This window comes from Rhineura floridana, chromosome 3 (assembly GCF_030035675.1).
Source record: "Rhineura floridana isolate rRhiFlo1 chromosome 3, rRhiFlo1.hap2, whole genome shotgun sequence".
NCBI classification, from domain to species: Eukaryota; Metazoa; Chordata; class Lepidosauria; order Squamata; family Rhineuridae; genus Rhineura; species Rhineura floridana.
Genome location: NC_084482.1, coordinates 98,351,283 through 98,374,527, shown reverse-complemented (window position 1 = coordinate 98,374,527; position 23,245 = coordinate 98,351,283). Strand labels below are relative to the sequence as shown.

General features: G+C 40.5%; 1 protein-coding gene across 4 annotated transcripts in view; it reads right to left on the bottom strand.

The window, feature by feature from the left end:
* The window catches only part of AFF4 (ALF transcription elongation factor 4), a 74,637-nt gene that overhangs the window by 37,222 nt on the left and 14,170 nt on the right, over positions 1 to 23,245 (bottom strand). For 2 of the 4 annotated variants that reach the window (XM_061617024.1, XM_061617021.1), the window contains exons 2-8: positions 19,515 to 19,602; positions 18,951 to 19,077; positions 14,368 to 15,159; positions 12,390 to 12,434; positions 11,267 to 11,353; positions 4,801 to 4,837; positions 1,606 to 1,654 (exon numbers count right to left, since the gene is read on the bottom strand). In XM_061617024.1, the coding sequence (XP_061473008.1) occupies positions 1,606 to 1,654; positions 4,801 to 4,837; positions 11,267 to 11,353; positions 12,390 to 12,434; positions 14,368 to 15,159; positions 18,951 to 19,077; positions 19,515 to 19,519 (1,142 nt within the window). In that variant the 5' untranslated portion in view covers positions 19,520 to 19,602. Of the gene's footprint in view, positions 1 to 1,605; positions 1,655 to 4,800; positions 4,838 to 11,266; positions 11,354 to 12,389; positions 12,435 to 14,367; positions 15,160 to 18,011; positions 18,080 to 18,950; positions 19,078 to 19,514; positions 19,603 to 23,245 lie in introns of those variants that run through there. The other 2 variants (XM_061617023.1, XM_061617022.1) reach the window with 2 other exon arrangements.

Genomic DNA, 23,245 nt, shown 5'->3' with positions numbered 1-23,245 from the left:
GACCACAACTCCCATCTTTCCTGACCATTGGCAACGCCGGCTGAGGCTGATGGGAGTTGTGGTCCAACAACATCTGGAGGCACACTGGTTGGGAAAGGCTGCTCTACCACCTCAGCAGGTTCTCACCTCATTCTGTTTTATGTTTAAGACCAGGTCTTAGTCTGATCATACAAAAAGAGATTAGAAGGGCTAGAAAGGTATTTTTATAAAATGCAGCTAGCTATATTCTCATGTACCACATTTTTCTAGATTGTAAGCTCCTTGGGCAGACCTGCTCCTCTTTTTTTTGTAAGATGCTTGGTACATGGATGATATTAATAACTAAAACTAAATATTTACAATGCCAGTCTCCCTGTCATATCTGCCAGTCATATTTGACAACAACAGCTAGATCACCTCTAAAAATCACCAGCAGCCCAGACCACATTTCTGGGACTCTGTGAAAACCTACAAGGGAAGAGTATAATGATAGGCTAAAGAGGGGGGAAACTGGCCACGTCTTGATATACAGAGGTAATGGGAAACCCCAGAACAGTATTCACGGTTAAGTTTTACAATAGTTTGAAAACTTATTTTTATTATTATTTGATTTATATCCCGCCCTTCCTCCCAGCAGGAGCCCACTTCACTGGAGTTGTCAGAGTTCCATTTGACTTAACTTGGGAAACTGGAAAGCAATTTCCAAAGTTAATTTGCTAAATAATTTCCGGGGAGGAAATTCTCAAGGCCATAGTCAGGGGTTCACAATTTTACTCACCATGCTCATTGCAGTGAGTGTTTCATCACCCTCTGGCGAATGTGACAAGAGCTTAGAGGTAGAGGGGAACTGGGAATCCTACCCACAGTTGTACTGTGCTCAGAGCCACAGCACAAATATCGGTAAGAATCCTTAGAGGAACATGGGCGTTGTTCTTTTGGTGCTAGGCTGCCAAAGCCCTTGGAACACCTCAACAGCCCAGCCCCCAAACAAATCCATTCTCTCCCTCAGCTCTATGTTTGGAGCAGAAGTGGGGAGAAAGTGACTGTCCAGTTGTTCTGGGCTGTCAAGGCCATCTAAGTGCCTCTGAAGCCCAATGCAACTGTGGGGATGATCCCTCGGCTCTTCTCCAGCTCCAAACTTGGATCTGGATTCGAAGAGACTGTCCTTGACCTTGGACAGAGCAAGGTCATGGACAAGGGGCAGAGTCTGAGGATCACAAATTTTGGCTTGGCTACTAAAGCCAGCCAAAAATTGTGGAGCCTTGGCCATAGTAATCCCTCTCCTTGAAATGTAGACCCCATTCTTATATGTCTGTGAAGTATTGAGAATTAAGTGCACCTGGGTGCAGCAAGTTCATGCAAAAGTGACAGCCTTGTGCATTAAGTAATCAAGAAGTATCACTCCCCGCTTCCATACTGTGTTACTATCCTGAATAAGAATTCCCATTCACCCATAATTATACACTGAAAGTGAGCAGATTAAAAGTACAGTGATGTCCTATGCAATTATATAGATTGTCTCTCTGTAACAGTTCCATCTATATGAATCAATATGGCTATTTTTATCACATATACTTTCATAATATTTCTGTAAATATAGTAAAGAAAATTATAAGGGATACTTACGATTTAGACTGGTGGACATTAGATGTTTTTGATGAAGGATTGTATCTTTCTGGAGGCGAGAAAGATAAAATAACTGTTTAAAACTAAGTTATAAAAACATATAAACTATCAAAAATGATATATATGGAGGCAAGAATAGCTCAGATGAAGATTGCAAGAATCTTCAGTTGCTAACACACTGCAATACCTCAGACACAATGCAGGTTGTGTAACACAGTCCTATCAGTTCATTTGAACCCTGATACAGTAACCTTTCTGTTTCTGATTTAATTCCCTAAGCAGAATCATTGAGCACTGTTGGCAAGAAGATTCATGATACAAATAAGTATACACTAGACTTACTACTCTAGTCATTTCTTTACCTAATGTAAAAAAATCCAGAGTGAAAGACTAACTTTAAAATCAACTACAGAATTTACTGGACAGGAAGTGATACAATAGTCTCACTTGTTCATTTTACAAGTGTAAATGAATTCTTCCCTTAACATAAGTTAAACACTGTTCTAGACTAAAATGTGCTATTTCTTATTTCATGCAGTTACTTAATGATTTGACTAGCAATGCTGTTATGTTAGTAGCAGCTTCATTATCACCCCTGCTTGCAGAGCTGAGCAAGAAACTTTTTGTTCTCAAAGACAAAAATATGTCTAACTTCAAAATACTTCACCCTAACATGTTGCCCAAAGTCATCAGATGCTTCAGCCTTAAGTACCAACATGAGGGCCGATAAACTGAGTCTGAATCCTAGCAAGACAGAGGCGCTGTAGGTTGGTGGTTCCTGAGTTTGGATCATTGGTCAGTTGCCTGCTTTAGATAGGGTTGTACTCCCTCTGAAAGAGTAAGTATGGGGGTGCTCCTGGATCCATCTTTGTCGCTAGAGGCCCAGGTGACCTCAGTGGCTAGGAGTGCCTTTTACCAGCTTCTGCTGGTAAAACAGCTGCGGCCGTTTCTGGACTGGGATAGCCTGATCACTTCTGTCCATGCACTGGTAACCTCCAGGCTGGATTACTATCACGGGTTCTATGCAGGGCTGCCCTTGAGGTTGATCCGGAAGCTACAGCTGGTGCAAAATGCAGCGGCGTGACTGCTCACTGGGGCAGGGTATTGCCAACATCTCACCCCACTGCTAAAAGAATTGCACTGGCTGCCCATTTGCTACCAGGTTAAGTTCAAATTCTGGTTTTGGTATACAAAGCCCTATACAGCTTAGGAACAGGATACCTGAAATATCATCTTATCCCTTATATACCCAGTCGATCACTATGCTCTGCTGGTGGGCCTCCTGCAGATACCATCTTATCAGGAGGTCTGCTCCATACAACATAGCTAGCGGACTTTTAGTGTAGTGGCATCTATCCTTTGTAATTCGTTCCCCTTAAATATTAGACAGGCACCATCTCTGTTATCTTTTCAGTGCCTACTGAAGCCCTTCCTATTTCAACAAGCCTTTTAAGTAGAGATCTTATCCCAGTCTGTGTCTGTGTTGAAATTGTTTTCTAAGATGTTTTTAAAGCTTTTTTAAAAAGATGTTTTTAAAGATGTTTTGTTTTAATATATTTTAAAGTCTGTTTTTATGATGTTTTAGAGTGTTTTTATTTCTTTTGTTTGCTGCCCTAGGCTTCTACTGAGAGGAAGGGCAGGATATAAATCAAATAAATAAATAAATAACATCACAATCCTAATCATGTCTACTCAGGAGTAATTGACTGAATGGGGCTTCTTCCAGGTAAGCGGGGTAAGGATTGCAACCTGAAATAACTTGTTTTGAGCTTCTTTCCTGTTCCAGTGACAGAATATTTATACCTATGGGCTGCTGAGACATTTAACAGTTTGAACTGCAGCCATAGAGAACCTGAGGAAGAAACTGGACAATGATAGTAATTCACTGGCCACTGCAGCAACTGGGTTGCCACCAGAAATAGGTCTCCATGTCCAGAAGTCACTTAAGTAGATTGAGAACAGACTATCTAAACAGAGTGGTACTTTTTGAGAGGAAGGAGAAAGATACACTTTTTGTTATAATGGATTAGGCAACAGTGTACAAGTGGTGCACAAAAGGGCACAACACGTCTTCAGGGTCTTGATGCAAGTTATAAATACTAGGTTGGGTGCCCAGTGACCCTTTCAAGTTCACTTTCCTACTTAAATTCTTCTACTAATAAAACAAGAAGTAAGAGTTTTTAAAAATAATTTTATAAAAACTATAAAGAGGGGCAAGGCCTTAAACTGGTGTTCAAAAATTAAAATAAACATATAACAATCATCTGTCATTTCAACTGCTGGTGTGAAGTCCAATTAATCTTGGAAGTAACCATAGTTTGGCATGACATCTGAATCAGACTAACAACAATTATCTCATACTATAGAACCCCTTGAGGAAGGAGGAGGAGGAGTTTGCGAGCCTGCAGGCATGTACCCAATCACCAAACTATGATTTGACAATCAACTCCATGATATCTGGACTGAGCCACAGTCTAAGAATAACTGCTTCTGTTTTTACTGCTTAATCAGATTAGTAATCCTAGTTATAAAAGATATGTCTGATGTTGTGCATTAAATGGTCCAGTCCAGTTTCATTCACAGTGATTACAATCCTGGCCATAACTATTATTTTGGGAAAAGGCAGTTTTTAAAAGAACAGCTTTTGTTTAAGGAATGGCAGTACTCCAAGGGGAGAGAAGAGTAGGAATTGGCACGGTCTCACACAAGCTTCTGACAGAGGCAAGGACTGCTTTGAATTATGTCCCAATAAGGGAAACACAAAGCAGGCTAGACGCAAAGCTGTTCTGTTACTTATCCTTCTCACCTACAGAGATTACTTTAAGCTCTTCCTCCAAGGTGCATTAACCAGTAGAAATTCCTTATATTCTAACAGCAATTGCCACATTCAGAATATATCACACAGATGTGCTGCAAAATTCAAATGGCAACAAAAATATCACCAACTATGCAGCTTACTAATAATTCTCAAAATCATATCTTACTACTAAGTGCAAAAAAGTTATAGTAGATAAAATAAGAACATATGAACAATTTGATTCAGATCTTTTATTGGCCAGGCATTCCAACACATGAACAGAAAAACTATCACTAGTAAAAGTTTTCTTGAAGAAAATGAAGCATCCAAAAGAAAATTTGAATGTAAAACCTTAAAAAAGCGAGAGAGAGAAATAAAGAATTTGAATATACACTTACTTTGTTCTCCAGTGCCAAAATTAGATTGTTGAGTTTCCTGTAAAACCACAAACAGGTCACTTATCTGTTTAACAGAGAATACTGAAAGAGGAAATACTTTCGTTGTGTTTGCGTTAGATCATTTAAATTTTAGAAAAGTTTATACTTAGAAACTATGATTCCCTTTAAAGTGTTACCCACCCTGTCTGAACCTTCCCTAAACCTTACAGTCCAGAGAATCCTAAAAATGTAAGTCAAGTTTCCTATGTTTTTTCCTTATTATTTTTCAATATAAGAATACAATATAAAGAAAGGAAACAAAAACCATAAACTGCAGGAGAATTCTGGGAGGGAGGAGCAATTTGTACAAAATAAGTTACAGTGCAAGCAAGAGGAAAACTGGAGACCAGAAAGAGTGCAAAGCACACATAAATTGTTTCCTCTGTTTAAGGGCATTATTCACACATTAGATTCTCTCAACCAAAATGTTTTGACAAACACATTGCTATCCCTAAACATGTTTTTTAAGTGTAGCCACTGGATGAGAATGCATAAAAATGTAAAGTGACGACAGCTGACTACTGGAAAGGAAAAAGGAAAGGCCTATTCTACAGGATCTACGCACTGTGTAATATCAGGCTGGGGGTCTTTCTGGACTCAATTCTGGACATCTTTTGAAGACAGTTTGTACGTTTACTCTGTTTACATATGGTAGTTGGTAATTTATTGGTCCTGTATTTATGAGAATTTTACTGAGTCTGCTCCTGGTCTACCTCACTTGTGCACTTTATTGTGTCCGTTTACAAGTCTGCTGCTGATATACTTTTTGCACTTTATTGTCTCCACGGTTTAAAGTGCTATAATGTCATCTGCTGTCTTTGAGGTTCACAGCTGAAATCAGTACTTGGTGGGAAATAGTGAGTTATTGCCGTTAAGGGGTCATGCGTTGAGTAAACATCGTGGGATAGAAGGTCTGGAATGTACTGACGGGCATAGGGAGATATGGTAGTGAAAGGAGGATGGGCTAAATAAGGATAAGGGGGTTAGACAGTTCACACCTATCCACTTTTTGGTCCTCCTCCCATCCACCAAAGGCTGCATTGTCACCAGCCCTCAAGCCTTGTGGTGATGCTTTTGAATCCCAAGTTGGTACATAATGAAACACAGTTCATCCACAATCTCACTGTGGATGAGGCGACCAACCTGACATCTGTAACACCACCTTGCTGCTCAGTATCCTCCCTGTCCAAGCTGGCAGAGGTGGCCTCTGGCATGGCGTTGGAAGTTTCCAGGACAGTTGTTTGGTGGGATTTCAACAGTCCCGCTGGAGCCACCTTAAGAGGGCTGGCTAAGGACTTCCTGGCTGGCATGGCAACCATAGGGCTATCTCTGCAGAAAGGGATTTAGATCTGGTTTCATAACACAGCAAGTAGCAGATGATCCAGGAATGGGGGAGTACAAGGTAGCCCCATTGTCATGGTTAGACCATTTCCTGGTGAAATCTGGGTTGATGGGTAGCAAAAGGCCCTGCAAGGATGGGAGATCAATTAAAACATCTTCCCCTCGAGAATCAGATGCATCCCTGAATGTTTTGGGTGATTTTTCAACTGACAGTGCAGGCAGTCCTCTTGATCCCCTGGTTTCACAGTGGAATAGTGAGATGGAGAGGGGTATTGACAAAATTTCCCCATGTTATCTCCACTGCTGAAAAGCCAATGCAGATTCTTAATTTTCCAGGGACCTTAGGGTGATGACACAGGCCAGACACTGCTAAAGAGTAAGCAGTATACGTCTCAGAGTGACAATGACACAAGTAAGAGCACATAAATCATGTGTACTATGTGGCAGTAAAGGAAGCAAAAAAGGCTTGTTTTCTCTACAGTAGGGCCCCGCTTTACGGCAATTTGCTTTACAGTGCTTCACTAATGCGGCAGTTTTGAATTATGTCCCTGTCCCATATGTGCGGCACTTGTTCCATTTTTGTGGTGATTTTCCGATATGACACAACTGATGGTGCCCGATGCTCTGAGTGCGTCGTCAGAGCTTGGAAACATTCCTCCTACAGTTGGGCTGATGGGAGTTGTAGTTGAAACCCAAGCTCTGAGTCCAAGAAGAGTGTCAGGCGCCATTTTACAGTGTACAGTACCCAGCTTCTTTGTCTTCCCCTCCCTCCTCTTTCACCTTTAGTGTTTTCTGGTTTTTGGCTGGGTTGTTTTGGGGGTGGTTCTTTTCAGTTGGTTTTTTTAATCCCCTTTTTCCTTCTACCAGGCTCTTTCCCTGCCTGCCCTCCTCCTTTTGGGGGACAGCGGAGGCTGCTACTGCTGCCTCTGGTAGTAGCAGAGGCTATTTCCCTGCCTGCCCTCGTTTTTCGGGTCGGAGGAGGCTGCTACGGCCGCCTTTGCTTTAGTGGCGGTGCCCCCCCCATCCTTAGCTGGCTGAAGCTGTGAGTTGGAAGCTCGCAGCGGGCGACTGTCTCACGCCAGCTTTATGTGGCGCTGCTTCTGATCTCCCCCTGCTGGGCACTCGGCGGCGGCTCCTCCCTCCGCGGCTCACTATTGCGGCCGTTGGAGCTCGCCGGCTACTGAGGCAGAGCTCGCGGAGGTGGCGGCTCTCTTTCCGAAGCTTGTGGCAGCAGCTCCCTTTCTTTCACTCCTGGCAGCAGTGTCTGTGGGGGTGGTTGTCTGTTGCCACTCCCCCCCCAGCTGGATTTGGTTTGGTGGCTGCTTTTCCCAGCCGCTTGGCACTACCCCCCCCACCATAAGGAGGGCAAGCCGGGGGGGGGGGGGTAGGGCGATGCACAGAAAAGCGGAACATCGATCAGTTGTGTGGGGAACTTCAGGGGCCAAGCACTGTCAGCTGGAGCTCCCCGCACTACAGCTGATTGATGTTCCACTTTTCAGCAATTTTCGCTTTACGGCGGGGTCTGGTCCCTAACCTGCCGTACAAGCGGGGCCCTACTGTATTTCATATTCAAGGAGTTGTCCAGCACTGTTGTTCTGAGCACTGACTGAACAATGGAAGTCCAGTTCAGATGAAAGCACAAGAACCCTCTACTGCCAGCTGGAACAAATTTTGATAGCAAATTTTGATAGATCATGTGGGTCACAGTTGAAGGCATGATGTTACAATGTTTCTACTTCTACCTACAGGTTTCATTCCAGAAGGTGCTGTTGGGACTTCCGCTTGATCCCATGGCAGTCCATGGAGTTCTGCAGGGGTTCATTATGTCCTCAGTACTATTTAACATGTATATGAAGCTGCCAGGTGAGGTATTCAAGGAATTTGGATTTGAGTGTCATTAACAGACAGTTAACACCTAGCTCTATTTCTACATGGCAGGTGAAGTCATGCAGGTTCAGAACTGGTGTGTGGTCACTGTAATAAAATGAAACCAAATCCAGATAAGATGGATATACTGGGAAAGACAGTTCTTGGGCCTGGGAATTAGGTGAACAACCTGTTCTGGATAAGGCTGCACTCCCATTAAGGAGCAGGTACTCCTTCTAGGGTACTCCCTGATTCCACCTTTTCCTTGGAGTCTCAAGTGTCTGCAGTGGTGTGGAGTGCATTTTCCCAGCTTTAACTTCTGCACAGCACAGGCCATCCTCAGTGTCCTACCATTAGAAGCTATAATCACGTGGTGACATGGGGGCAGGTCTTCTGAGGTGGCACCCCAGCTGTGGAACTCCCTGCCCCTTGAAATTCAGCAAGTATCTACACTTCTGTCATTTAGACATCGGCTCAAACCTGGCTGTTGACAAAGACTTTCAGTAATTGATTGCTACAAATGTTCAGCTGAGAGATGTGCAATATTCTGTGGGTTTTTTGTATTATTGTGATTGTTATGGTTGTTTTATTGAATGACTGTTACCTGCCTCAAGATATTTGGATTAAGGGTGGGATATAAATATTTTAAATACGCAAACATAAAATTTAAAAAATCTAAAGGGAATCAGTAGATCAGATCAGTCAAAGCTCTAGCTGTAAATACCCACCAAAATGCTGTTTTCAAAGCCCACCTAAAGTGGACCAGATACCTTTCCTCATATAAAGTTAAAACTTACATGGTGCTTTTTCATAATGAATTATGCATAAAGGAGTAAATACCACTAGGTATATTAAATCAGTGTTACTACTTCTATCAGAAATATGATAATTCTGTTTCTGACTGTCTCTTAGGCCAGGCAGCATTGTGAAATTATTGTCCAAATGCTTTAATGTATTATTTCTTACATTTGGTAAAATTATTCATGAGAAACTTGATCTCAAACTCTTTGCTTCAAGGAAGAGAAGTTGAAAGGAATTTCAACTTAAAAGGCCTGAGAGCTATTGCATTCATAAGAATCAGAACAAAAATTTGGTTACCTGTCAACTTTGTACTAATGCTGAATTTTACCAGTATTGCTGGAAGGAAGAAATATTAATAAGGACTCAAGGGCCCATAAGAAACAAAATTTGCTCCTACATTTATATCAGGAAATTAATCTTGAGATTTAAGCAATTTCTTTAAGAATTCCTACCCTTCTAATGCATATGCATCACTGAGAAATGTTATTGAAACTCTCAGTTCACTGCAAGAAACAAACCACGTGTACCAATCTACAACTAGGCTGGTCTTGCAAAGAAAAAGAAAAAAAACACAAAAAATCTGCTACAAAAGGCCTACAAAAATGTAATAGTATGTTCCAACAAATGCATATGTTAATCAATTACAGTAAGCCAATGGCATGTACTATAAAACTATTAAAGGTGCTATAAAAAACTGTCTACAAAAGTTTCCTTGCATAAAAGTAATTCTGACTTGCCATAATCATTGTATACTATGCTTATGATTGATTATATCGATTTTTAAATGTTTTTAAAGCTTTTAAAAAATGTTTTTAAATATGTTTTAATATATTTTAAAGTCTGTTTTATGATGTATAGCACAGTGGAGAGGAGAGCCTGGCTAAGAGTCCAGAGTCTGTGAGTTCAAATCCCCGCTTGTGTCTCCTGGGTGTCAAGGGCCAGCTAAAGCCCAGTGAGTGGTTCAGGGGTTACGTGCCCTGCCACCTGTGCAGCTGTGGGCAAGCTGCATAGTCCCAAGGAGCCCAGTTGCCCCCCAGCTGGCAGTTGCGGACAAGGAAGGGGCTGGCTTGTGCAGCTGTGGCAAGCTGAGCAGGCCCTAGCCAGCTGGGGAGGACTAGCCTCAGAGGAAGGCAATGGTAAACCCCCTCTGAATACCGCTTACCATGAACACCCTATTCATAGGGTCGCCATAAGTCAGGATCGACTTGAAGGCAGTTCATTTCCATTTTTTTATGATTTTTAAAGTGTTTTTAGTGGTTTCGTTTGTCGCCCTGGGCTCCTACTGGGAGGAAGGGCAGGATATAAATCTAATAATATATAAATAAAAAATTTAAAGTACAGCATTAAAAATAATTAAAACAACCTAAAATCACAAAACAGGATGGGTCCTAAAAATATACATCTCAGGTGTCATCAGCCAGGGTAAAGAAGTGCATTAAGGAATAACAAGTCCAAGGTTTATGAAATAACATATATAACATATTTATGCAATTCATAAATCTTTGCCCTAAGGCCAGCAGAAACAGAAGTGCCAAGGAAGGTGCACTTCTATCATGTTTGTTCTCTTGGGGATAAGTTACAACATGATATTGAAAAAACATGCATGCTATAATCTCTTGATGAATTGTCAGAAAGCCTTTCAAGCAAAGGATATTACAGTTTTTCCACAATATGATCTCTGTTAAATGGAGGAGCATTCACTACAACAAAAAACCATAAACCAATAATTGAATTAAATAAAAATGACAGCAAATGCTGTAGCAATATTTTTAATCAATGCTACAAAACAGGAACCTTTAGAAGTCCTGCCTCACATCCTCTGGATATATATTTTTTTCCATTTCTTGTCTTCAATGATAAAGCTCATGAGGTATTGATAGAAGAGAGAGTTTACCCAAGTTTAATAAATAAAAAGGTTCTATTAAGAATCAGCTGAATCACCTGCTCACTACTGGCGTTGATAAACCTCACTGAACTGAACAGAGATCAAACCTGGATCACTCATATTGGACAGGCTGCACAAAATTTTAAGATGTCTAAAAGAACACAAAGTATTATGTATGGAAACAACATCGCTGAAGCTTCCTGACAGGAAGAGAATTTGAACAATTTACATGACCTAATGTTCTGAATGCATTAACTACATGTCTGTTGCAAAGGATATTTAAATTTGTTCTAGATGAAAGAAGAGACCTTTTTTTTTCAATATAAAAGGAAGACGTTAAGGAAAAATAAAGCCAAAACAGAAATTTCAAGAGCACAAAACAACATGAAGCTAATACAAACAAAGAGTGACAATGCTGGGAAAAAAATCATAATTATATTATAAAAATCTTGATCCACAAAAGGAAGTTTTCCTAATTTTAGAACCACTCAACTTCTGTGTGTAGTTATCATAATCTTTGTGCTATCCACTGACCTTTGTTGGGAATGGAAACTTTGAAGGTTCAGTTTTGCATGGTGTGTGAATAGCAGTCAATGGAGGTGGCCAAATATGGGTCATCTCCTGTAGGGAACACAAACCAAAGATTCCCATAACCACTGTACCTCTATCTTAACGCAAACCAAAAAGCACAACTTAAAGTATATAAATTAAAATAAAGGGAAAAGATGTCAAACGATGTAACAGAACTTACTCTTACTCTCCTCCTCCTTGCAGCCCCTCATGCCCCTCTAACCTATTCAGGAGGGTACCCAAACCCTCCAAAGTAGATTTTGTAGGAGTACAGGGGCCTGCAGGTGCAAGGAGAAGAAAAGGAAGTCCTGTTTATGTGAGCTGAAGTCAAGTGCTGAAGTAGATTAGCACTCATTGAAAAATGTTTGTAGTACTCCAATGCTATCAATGATCAATCTCAACAGCACTTTTAGATGAGAGAATTAAACAATCCTTCCATGCAATCCCTTTTGCCCCCCCCCACTGCCCCGAGGGTCCTCTAACCGTCCACAGCATATTTTGGGGGCTTCAGGGGAGAGGAGGAATGGTCTCCCTCACAATTCTGCTGATGTATGCCTTCTATCAGTATAGGGACATCCACAGGATTCTACTGGGTTTGTATTAAGAATCTTAAATAAACCAGCTATATGTATGAACTAACATAAAAGCTCTGGGTTAAAGAGTGAACAATGAGAAGGAGAAAGAAGAGGTAAAACTTTTTTTTTCTTGATTATATTTCTGAAAGACTAAAGACTAAAAGTTATTAAAACTGAAAGATACTATTTTTGTGGAAGTCATCACAAAAACTCTTTACATGCCTAATGAAAATCCAAAGAAAAATAAGGAATTATTTAATCCATCAGTTTAATTGCTAACTAATTTATTATATGGACATGCTTTTCCTATGGTAAGTATTCAATTAATTTTTAATGAAATGTTTTATTTATTTATTTTATTTATTTATATCCCACCCTTCCTCCCAGCAGGAGCCCATATAACTTAACTTATATGTTAAGTAATATACTGGGGCAATTCATTTTGGATTTTTAAAAAACTGTACACATTTAAGCAAGCAAATCCCAGAAGCCAGAATAAGGGTATGACTTACTTTTAGAATTTCATCAACACTGCTCATGTCGCCAGATGCTGATGCCTACAAATGAATGTTCAGAATATAATTGATATATTTGTATTTCAATGTTATCAGCTTTCTAGAAAAATCAATTATTCTAAAATTACCTAACATGTGGTTCAAATTCAGGATTTACTACCCAAAACTAGCATGCAAAAGAAACTATTAAGGTACAAGTTGCAGACAGACTCAGAGGAATTGCAGTTTTCATACTGAGAATGAAAATCTACTTTATGAACCTCTTTTAATAAATTGTTCACACGCTTAGCTTTTTATTTCTCATCAATGTTCCCTAAAATATATGCAGCTTAAAGAAACAATTTTCTTTTTAAAAAAATTGTGAGAAAAATGGTAATCTATGCAGTATAATTTTAATGATTCTGTTTAACAAAAAATGTTTTGGTGGAACCCAGTTTCTCACACCCATCTCATCAGATCCAAGACAAAAAAAAAAGATACTATGGGTGCAAACCTACTTGGCAGAGGCTGGTGGAAGTGGAGCCAGCAGAAGGAGCCACCACATCCTACCTATGTTCAGGAGCTACTGGGAGGGAGAGACGTTGGCTGCGCCAGCAGAGCTCAGCGAAAGGAAAATAAAGTCATGTTTCCTTCCACCACCCCTTTCCCCAGTATATTGGATGCCAGTACTGGGGGCCGCCAGACCAAGCCAAATAAGCTCAAGATGCAGTGCAAGTCCCCCTCCCCTCGGTTCCGTCCTGACACACATCTGGAATGCTCCTTTTTCCGGCCTTCCACCGGCTCTACTTGTTCCAGTCTAAACTGGGGGGGGGGGGAGAGACTTCTGCTGATACAGCCCAGCTACACCAACGCTCTCCCCCCTCCCTCTGCCATAGCCTGTATCCCCTTGACCTAATCCATTAAGAATTAGATGCCATTATGAACGCGGTTTCATATTTGAAATTAAGTATCAGATTGTGTCTTAATTATCTTAAAATGCAACACATTGCAGAATAATGACACTAGTTTTGGGTGTAGATGTACCTAGATGACTCTCAATTCAAGCAGATGCAACATAGATGCAAGTTACAGCTTTAACGTCATACATGATATAATTTATCTCACTTTCTTTTTAAGCAGGGGGTTGTATCCAGTCAGTCATACTGACCCACTGAAATCAGCACACTTAATTATGACTAAATGTCATTGTTTTCAATTACTCTATTCTCAGTATGATTTAGTTGGAGAGTTGCATCCTATACTGTGTGTGAGCAGAATGGACCTTCACTTGTGCAATGTGACTTCACCTTCCTTCCTTCCTCCCTGAAGTCCTCTGCATACCCTTCAAATCTGCTCCAGAGGGCTGGTGGGTCCTCCAGAGCAGTTTTGGGCATATAGGGGGCTTGTGGAGGGAAGAGAGGAAGATAAAAGTCCCGCTGCACAAGTGGAAGTCCACTCATGCAACTATGGATTCTACCCAGAGACATTTGTGACTGGGATGTAGATGAGGATGTTAAATGTTTGTTACTGAACCACTGTTATTAAATGTTAATGTTTAGCACATCTTTATTTTCCACTATGGCTGAGCAGATGCTCAGCTGGGTTGTAAACAAAATACATGTAAAATGATTTAAAATAATAAATATGTCATAATTAATTGTGTGTATTTCAAGTTATCATACATCTAAACAACAAAAACACATTCATGTAAACAACCTGTCTTGAAATGTCAGGTCAGACCAGCATCTTATAACATTTTCTCTGCTAAATGCCCAGTAACAGTAATCATGGCAGGTCAGAAAGCTATAAATCCTCCAATTGTCAAAGGGATAGAGAAAGCATTTTCTTATATTTTAATCAGATGTGCTCCTTATATTTGAACTCAGATTTCAGTAAAAGTATTTTTTCTAATCAGTCTCCTTCATCCATGGAATAACCAATGAGCATACTATAACCCTCCCCATTCCACCACCTCAAAAAAAAAAAGACAACTTACATCAAGTGGTTGTGAAGGAATTTTCAGCTTTGTTAGATGTGCTTTGCTACTAGGTTTCAGTTCATTCATATTGTTGCTATGAGTCTGGCTACTGTAGTGTTCAGAAGATAGCTTTGGTTCCATGGACTCCTGGCCATCCATAGGCCTTACATAGGCAGTAGGCTTTTGCAACATTGTGTTAGATTTAGACATAAGTGAAGGAGGGAAAGACTGACTACCACTAGAAAATGAAGGTACACGGGAGGGTGAGTCCCAGTTGGCATCAGGGTCTCGTGGAGATTTAGAGCGCTGATGCTCCTTGCTATGATGATCATTTCCATGAGACCTGGAATGGCTGGGGTTCAAAGAAGAAACAGTAGGTGGTTTTCCAGGGCTGGAAGAACGTGACTTTGAATGTTCTGATCCATGCTGGGCTTTTTTCCGGCTACTGCTGCTCCCACTACTGCCATATGAGTCACGATCATGCCTTTGCCCACTACTGCTAGTGTTACTGCCACTGTTGCGCTGACCACCATGCCCACTCTGTAAACCTATGGACCGCTTTTGTGATTGGGAAGAAGTGCTAGGCGCTGGACCTACAGGCGTCCATTTGCTGCTCTGATGAGAACCAGTACTGTGCCTCTGATCACCAAAGAAACTTTGGTTTGATTTTTCATCTGGTGTTGATGATACTGTTGGTTTAGGAGTTCCATCAAGCTTCTGGAGGGACCGGTCACCTATCAAATCCTTCATTTCATCATAGTTTCCAAGCATGCTTTGGATACGGCTAGATAATTTATCTTCTTTGCTGGTCTGTGTAAGAAATAAAAGCATGACACAGACGTACATTTTAAAATACACTGTATATTCCTAAGCCATTGTACAATTTGACTTTTAGGTCACTTGACTATGCAGAATAACACACTTTCAATTTATCTACAGAATAAAGCAGTCAGATTTTATTATTCACCTAAAGTAAGATAACTTGGGAACCACTTTATTTATCCACAATGGTTAATGATTTCACTAAAATTCATTTTGCCATGAAAATGCTTACGCAACTAACCATACTGTACACTTTAACTGAATAGTTTACTGGTACCAATTAAATATTAATTAACAGGCATGGCTGAAAACAAAGAAATTCTGGGACGGGCCTCTTGAAGAACCAGCCAGAGAAAGGCCTCACAGATTTCACAACTTCCTCCATCACGCTTATTACTGAAACTAGTATCAACTCTATCTGGATCGTTAATCAAATTAAAAACAGTTTTTTCACAATAATTGTACTTTTTTTTTCTTTTTTGATAGAGTAGGGAATATTCCACAAACCCCATATTCATGACAAAATATTCAAATTCTAGCAATGACTGGTTACTTGTTCATTAAATTTTAATTGTTCTTGTAAGAGTGTCGTTTCCTTTAGAAGGCTGAAAAAGAAACTGTCACTTTAGCTTTGCAGTATAAATAATAGATTAGAAGCCAGATCATTAACACCTCTTTTTTTAAAAAAACAACAGAACTCTAAAATGTACATATCATAGTGATAGCAGGGGTGGGACTTTTTATCCCTCAACAGGACAAATCCATATCTGCCCTACCCCTCACAGGCCAAATTTGACAGGTGAGCAAGACTTCTCACCTGTCAATCATCTGATGTCACTATGACTCTCAGTGCATCTTCAAAGAGGATTTCCCCCCCTTTATTTTAGCAACAGTTTCAATGAAAACCTCTTCCTGCTCCTGGAGTGAGGTCTGCTCCCACTGCCCATCAGCTGATGAGCAGTGAGAGTGAGCCTTGTTCCAGCAAAGGTGCAACTGGAAGCTAACTTTAAGCTCCCAATTGTTGCTTTGAAGCCACATTGGTACCTGCTCCACACCTGACACCACATATGACATCAGATGTAGAGCAGGTGGGCATGGTTTCTCATGAGTGGCCTGTCGGGCCAAACTGGGCCACCTGCTGGGCCACATACTGCCCAGGGGCCAGATGTTCCCCACCCCTGCTATACAGGCACAGCACTTTAAATTAAGGAAACCAAGAAAACAGTCGTTTAGAAATATCCAACACTGTACTAGTGGGATTCCCCTTCCTCTTGGCCCCTTGCAGCCCCTGTGCCCCCTGCGAGCTTTCCTCAACTCTCCAGAACAAATGGAGGGGCATGTGGAGAGGGAGAGAAGAAGGGGAAGTCACATTGCAGAAATCTGTTCTGCTGGATGGGAGGCATAACTGGATATCACCCATTTATCATTCCAGAAATACTGCCCTGGCCTCCTACTGGGAGAAAGGGCGGGATATAAATTTAACCAACAAGCAAACAAACAAACAAAATGCACAAATAATTCTCTGCAAAAATCCTAACCACATTTTATGTATATCTTCAACAATTAAAGTGGCCATGACAATCTGTCCCTCTACAGGTCTCTCAACCAATAACATATGTGGGCCCTTCCTTATTATGGTGACTGACTGTGCAGATGACCAAAAGGTGAAATCTCAATTTCTGGAGGCTTTCAGGATTCCTTCTGAAGCATCCTTGACATGCCACATTCACTTAGGATCCACTTGGCCCTAGGAGCAAAATGAAAAAGATGGCTACCTGCCAAGCTATGTTTGATTTACTTGGAAGACCCTAAAAACAGAAAAAACAGCTTGAGAACTTCTGGTTTATGCACGTTTAGATGTAAATCAAACTTTTAAAGTAGTGAAACTCCAGCAACAAAGCAAAATAGGCAGTAAATCTTCTCAAAGAACTGAAATTCATTATGTGTTCATAACCTGTACTTGCAAGATGTCTTTCAAGTAGTTTGCACTCCTCTTGTGCAATATTCGTGCACTTTCTATGAGGCATGTATTTTACACCAGGTTTCAAAAAACAAGACTGAAAACAAAAAGGAGTACTTTCCCTTCTTTCAGCTTCTCCATTATTTTTCATCTTCTTTTAATATGTTTAAAGGATAAAAGAAGCAGTCTGAGAGTGGGCAGCCCTTCTAGAACTGCCTACATTGTCCAATCCATACAGAACATGCTACAAACCTATTTTGGCAAATCCCAGAAAACTGCTCCAAATATTCTTGTGCCTTTTTTTTTTAATATAAGGGGGCTGAAGAGGAAGAAAACAAAATCAGTCAGCCACCTTGTTGTGCACTCCTTCCTTCACTTCTCATGTATTATTATTATTATTATTAAAGAAATTTATATACCACTTCTCACCATGTGTCTCAAAGCAGTTTACAATCATAATACACAAAACGTAAAGCACAGATTAAAACATCAGAGAGTAGAATATGAGAAAAGCATTCATGGTGCAAAGACCTCTTAAAACCGTAACCTGATGTAGGCACCTTTCCTTCCCTCTGTGAAGAAGCTACAAACCAGTGACAAAGGGGGTAGTAGGTCTCCTCACCTTGCTCTTCTTCATCCCTGATGTACCTCTAAGACTGAAATTAGGTGTGGGGGCTAATTCCCCACCACAGAGTACAGGGTGGAATCTACTCCACATGCATACCAAAATATATCTTGTAAGCAGTCTGATATCAAATGACTGCGAACAGTTTATTAGTCAACACAAAACCAAAAAACCTTCACCAGCTATTTACTTCTGCAACAAACAGGACACATATTCACACAAGTAACGGTAAGCCCACATATTATTCTTTTATACCTTGGATGAGTCTTCTAGAAAAGACAGACCAGAGTAATTAGCTTTTATTGCTTGTTCAGTTACCACACCTTGAAGAACACAGAGAATAAAAATGGTACTGAGAGGGGATGGAAGGGAAGAGATAAGACAAGCATGTACCCAATTTAACCTCAAATTCAGGGATATGCAGAACATGACATTGTTATTGAAACAAACAGGCTAAGTGATGCACAGCCTTAAAAAATTAACCTTTCACCAATCTGTTGCCAGAAAGAGATGCAGCTTCATAAAACATTTGCAGCTTCATAAAAACAGAGCCAGTATTTAAAACAAAACAAAACCCAAGTTTCTCAAAAAAGCAATTTTTCATAAGTCATCCTTCCTTATGGTCTGGTTTCAATCTTACTCATAACTACAATTAGATGGTGTTTAACTGCATGAATGAAGCAGATTAGCAATATCAACTATAATGAACCTTGTATACATAAAGCACCAAAAACATCAAGCTCTAACAATTACCTGTCATTTACAGAATATTCTCAACTAAGCTCAGAAATGTTAATATCCTGAATCACACTTTTGCTACAAAGCAACAGAACATTGTAATAATTACCTCTGCAAGTACTTTGAGTTCTAATTGTATTCTCTCCTTTCATATTTAGACTGTTCAGTTGCAAAATGGTTTCTAGTATGGATATTGGCATACCAGGATCTTTAATTTTTCCTTTTAAAAAAATTGTTGATAAAAACCCTTTGATGAAGCCCAGAACAGCCATAAATTCTAGTAATCTTATATTTCAGTACAATTACTTTAAAAATGCTCAGCTGCTATATAAACTATACTTATTCATAATATTTTAATGAAACCACATGATACTGAAGCCATATTAAAGGAAAAATCTATTTTAATTTGGAGTGTGATAAAACCTGCATTTTTTAAAAAAAATCTCATGCACTTACAACTTTATATGGTTCAGCAAAGAGAGGAGAGTTAGGTGGAAAGGTTTCTTCACCCTGCTGAATTTCTTGATTACGCCTCTCTCTTTCTTTGATACGCAGCGCATTCCGGTCTTCACGGTTCATGTTGCTATGAACAAAAACAGTTTGATTACATAAATGGATATAGAGGTAAAGGAAGTGATGAAAGGTCATCCCGGACAGTATGCAAAATGGCTTATGAATCCCCCTCCCCATTAAACACCCTCCAGGGGGTCTCTTTGAAATAAGGATGCCTGTAGATCACAACTTGTCTAACAGATATGACACTGGCAAAACTTACGCAATTACTTTGATATGCAAAACCAGAAAGCATTCTTTAAACAAACTCCTACTCTTAGATCATGTTACCTATATAATTAAATAGGATGATCAAGAATAGAATCAGATTTTTTTTATCAAATTAAACACATTATTAAATTCAACCTTTTAATTTTTTTATGGTTATGTCATTCAAATCACCTCCCACCAGCTGGCTTATGAACACATATTCCCATATACAACAATTGCCATCTACGTTTGATCTACCTCATTTTTCTTTCTTTCTGTCCCCAACAGAGCCTCCTTGGTGTCCATCCTCCGTAGCATGCTCTCAGCTTTGCTGTTTCTAGGTTCCCTAAAAATGACATTTCTACTCTAAATACATATTTCAGTAAACATCTCCAAAGTTACAGCAGCCTCTAAAAATGCCTAGATTTCCTCCCTGAATTAGGAACTCCTGATACTTGTGGGTTAAGAACTTGGAAGTTTCCTTTATAGAACGGGCTTACTGACATCTGATGTAACAGAACACTGCTTTAATTTGGCCTACTGCTCTAAATATAAGTCATAAATCTAAAAGAGACTAAAAGGGTCCCCCTTAATCTCAAGGAAGTATCTAAGTTAACAAGATGTTACTAACAACAAAGTTTGTGAATACTATGTACTGAGTGCTAGTCACACTGTTTTTCTTTGTGTCTAAATGACACAAAATCTAAAACAGCAAAGTCACACTAATATTGTCTCATGTTTAGATCACCAATTACTTTCAATGAAGGCTGAACTTTAGCTTGAATTTCAGTGGTGAGGAAAGGTTGGGCAAAATCCACTAGCAAATTTGGAGTGGGAGTTGACTCACAACGGCTACCATTTTTCTTTCCCAGATGTCTTCTAGAGGAATAGCAGATTCTTATATTTTCATGTGCAAGCTGCGTCTGCCAAATTTTTGGTCATTGCCCCGTTCCACTGCAGCCCCATTCCAGGCCTTTCCAGAGGGCCTCCCAACCTTCAGTAGAGGCTTCTTGAGGGTGGATGGACTGCAGTATGGAGGCTGTGGCAGGAAAGCCTCATTACACAATGAAGTTGACCTAGGGTTGTATCCAACTTTGTGATCAAAAGTCTACATCACACAGTTGGATACAACCTTAAGTCAACTTCATTTAAAAACTCTATTTTCACAAACCCAATAGTTTGACTTCTGCAAAGGTAGTTAATTTATTACAAGCAGAAGAAAGATAGCATACAGAATCTCCACAAAATTCACTTACCTTATTTAGTAGGGGTGGGGAATCTCAGAGTTGGTGGCAAAATACAGCCCTTCATATATCTCTCTGTCCCTTGAAATTCTTCTCAGGCTATACCCCTCCCCAACCTGCTCTGCACCCACCTTGAGTGCTTTTGCCTGGCTGGAATAGGCCCTTGGATTGTGACAGTGCCTCTTGCTTGCCTGGATGGAAGTGTGTGTGTAGAAACCTCTGACTTCTGTGTGGCTGGAAAGTAGCCTACAGAGTCACATCCATTTTTCTATCCACTTTTGCCTCTTGTCCCATCCAACACTGGCAAGAAGCCCAAGAAAGTTGCCCATGACAGAATGCAGCCCTCGAGCTAAAAAGGCTCCCTACTCCTGTTATGGAAAGATTATATAATGTGCAATATCTAAATACATTGGTACCTACCCTCCCAGTTTCCAGAGCGATTATAACTTCAACTAACAATTGCTTGATGGGACGCAATGAAGGGGTTCCTCACAAGAAACATCTGGCAGATGATTTATTGCACATAATATTTATGGTAAATCCATTCCTCCCTGCTGCAGATTGATCCTCCACATATTTTGTATAACCTACTGCCTTGGACAAAGTCAGTAATAACTTATTCTGTAAACCAAAATGGTACTAATGGGTTGTAACCAACACTACGCACATAGTGTTTCTGATAGCACATTGGGAGTTCCCCTTCCTCTTCCCACACACCATCAAAATCTGCTCTAGGGGGCCCTGCAACCCTCTGGAGAAGATTTTGAGGGTATGCAGAGGAGAGAAGATAAGGGGAAGTTCTGTTGTGCACGTGAAAGTTTGCTGTGGCCGAGGAATGGCAGCAAAAGATATGACCCAATGTTTTCAAACATAATACACAGTTTTCCAGAACCATGTAGGTATTATGATGCATTTTATATATTTATTTATTGAACTTATATACTGCCCCATAGCCGAAGCTCTCTGGGCGGTTTAATGATGGAATGCATTAGGAAATCATGAAATTCCTCTAGCCATGATGTTTAGTTTTTATATTGAAAACTCTTACTTGAAACATGGCTAGAAGGCAAACAATTAACTTTGTAACTTTCATTAACATTTAAGCAGACAAAATGGCAGCAGTTACAAAATTAGAAGGTTTAGCAAGAGATGCTGAAAGCAACAAAAAAAACTTTCTTCAGGTACGTCCATAGTAAAAGACAGAGAAAAGAAATGGTGGCACAGCTACTGAGGATTGCAAAATGATAACAGATGACAAAGAAAAGGCAGAAGTGCTCAATTCCTACTTTGGCTCAGTCTTCTCCCAAAAAAGGGTCCATGACCCTCCCGGGAAACAGGGAAACAGTAGAAGGGGCAGGATTGGAGCTTGAGATTGATAGACAAATGGTCAAGGAATACCTAATTGCTTTGAACAAGTTCAACTCGGCAGGGGCCAATAAACTGGATCCTAGAATATTGAAGGTACTGGCTCAAGAACTCTCAGAACTGCTGTCTATTATCTTTGCAAAATCATGGTGGACTGGTGAAGTGCCGGATGACTGGAGGACAGCTAATGTTGTTCCTACCTTCAAAAAGGACAAAAAGGAGGAACTAGAGAACTACAGACCAGTCAGCCTAACATCAATCCCTGGAAAAACTCTGCAGCAGATTATAAAGCAGTCAATCTGTAAACTCCGTGAAAACAATGCAATGATTACTAGGAGCCAACATGGATTTATGAAGAACAAATCCTGCCAAACTAATCATATCTCATTTTTTGATCGGGTACCCTCCCTTGTAGACTGTGGGAATGCTGTGGACATAATATATCTCGACTTCAGCAAAGCTTCTGACAAAGTGCCCCATGACATTCTGATTAGCAAGCTAGCTAAATGTGGGCTCAATGGAACAACTATCAGGTGGATCTACAGTTGTCTTGAAGGCTGCATGCACTGTGCGTGCATGGCTGCCATCAACCAAGATGGCATCGAGGGCTCCCCTATGAGGCTGATGCTCCCCTATGGGGCTAATGCCCCACTGCCATCTTGGTTGATGGCAGGCATGCGCGCTACTCTACACGTGCACATCTCTGCCATCAACCAAGATGGCAACGGGGACATCAGCCCCTTAGGGAAGCCTCTGCCACCATCTTGGTTGATGGCAGGTATGTATGCACAGCAAACACAGCATTCAAGACAGCAGGAAAGGTAGGTAGGGTGTGTGGACGGGTCTCACGGGCCTGCCATCTGTATGGGGGGGCTCCCTCTCTGAGATCTGCAGCAGGGTTGAGAGTCGATGCTGTCATGGAATGGGAGAGCTACCCAGTTTAGCATAGTTCATTTTAATTAAGCTATATAAGGCAGCTTTTTCAAAAACTAAACATAAGAAGAAGAAAGAAAACCATTGTTAAAGAGTCCTCCTAATTCAGACCAAATATTCCCCTAGTCCAGTGGCCAACCAGATGCTTCCAGGAAGTCCACAAGCAGGATACTGAGGCAACAGCCCTATCCAACTGCTGCTTCCTAGCATCTGGTATTAAGTGACATACTGCCTCTGAACCTGGAAGGTGCATATAGCTATTATGATTAGCACCCACTGATAGACTTAAGAACATCAACATCTTTCAAATTTCTCTTCTCCCAAGCATTTGGTTCTTAACTTTGGACGGGCTTCTGTTGTATAGCCTTCCTAAGAAGGGTTGATCCACCACCTTATACACTGTTTTTTAAAATTCTCTCTCTCTCTCTCTCTCTCTCACTTATTAAT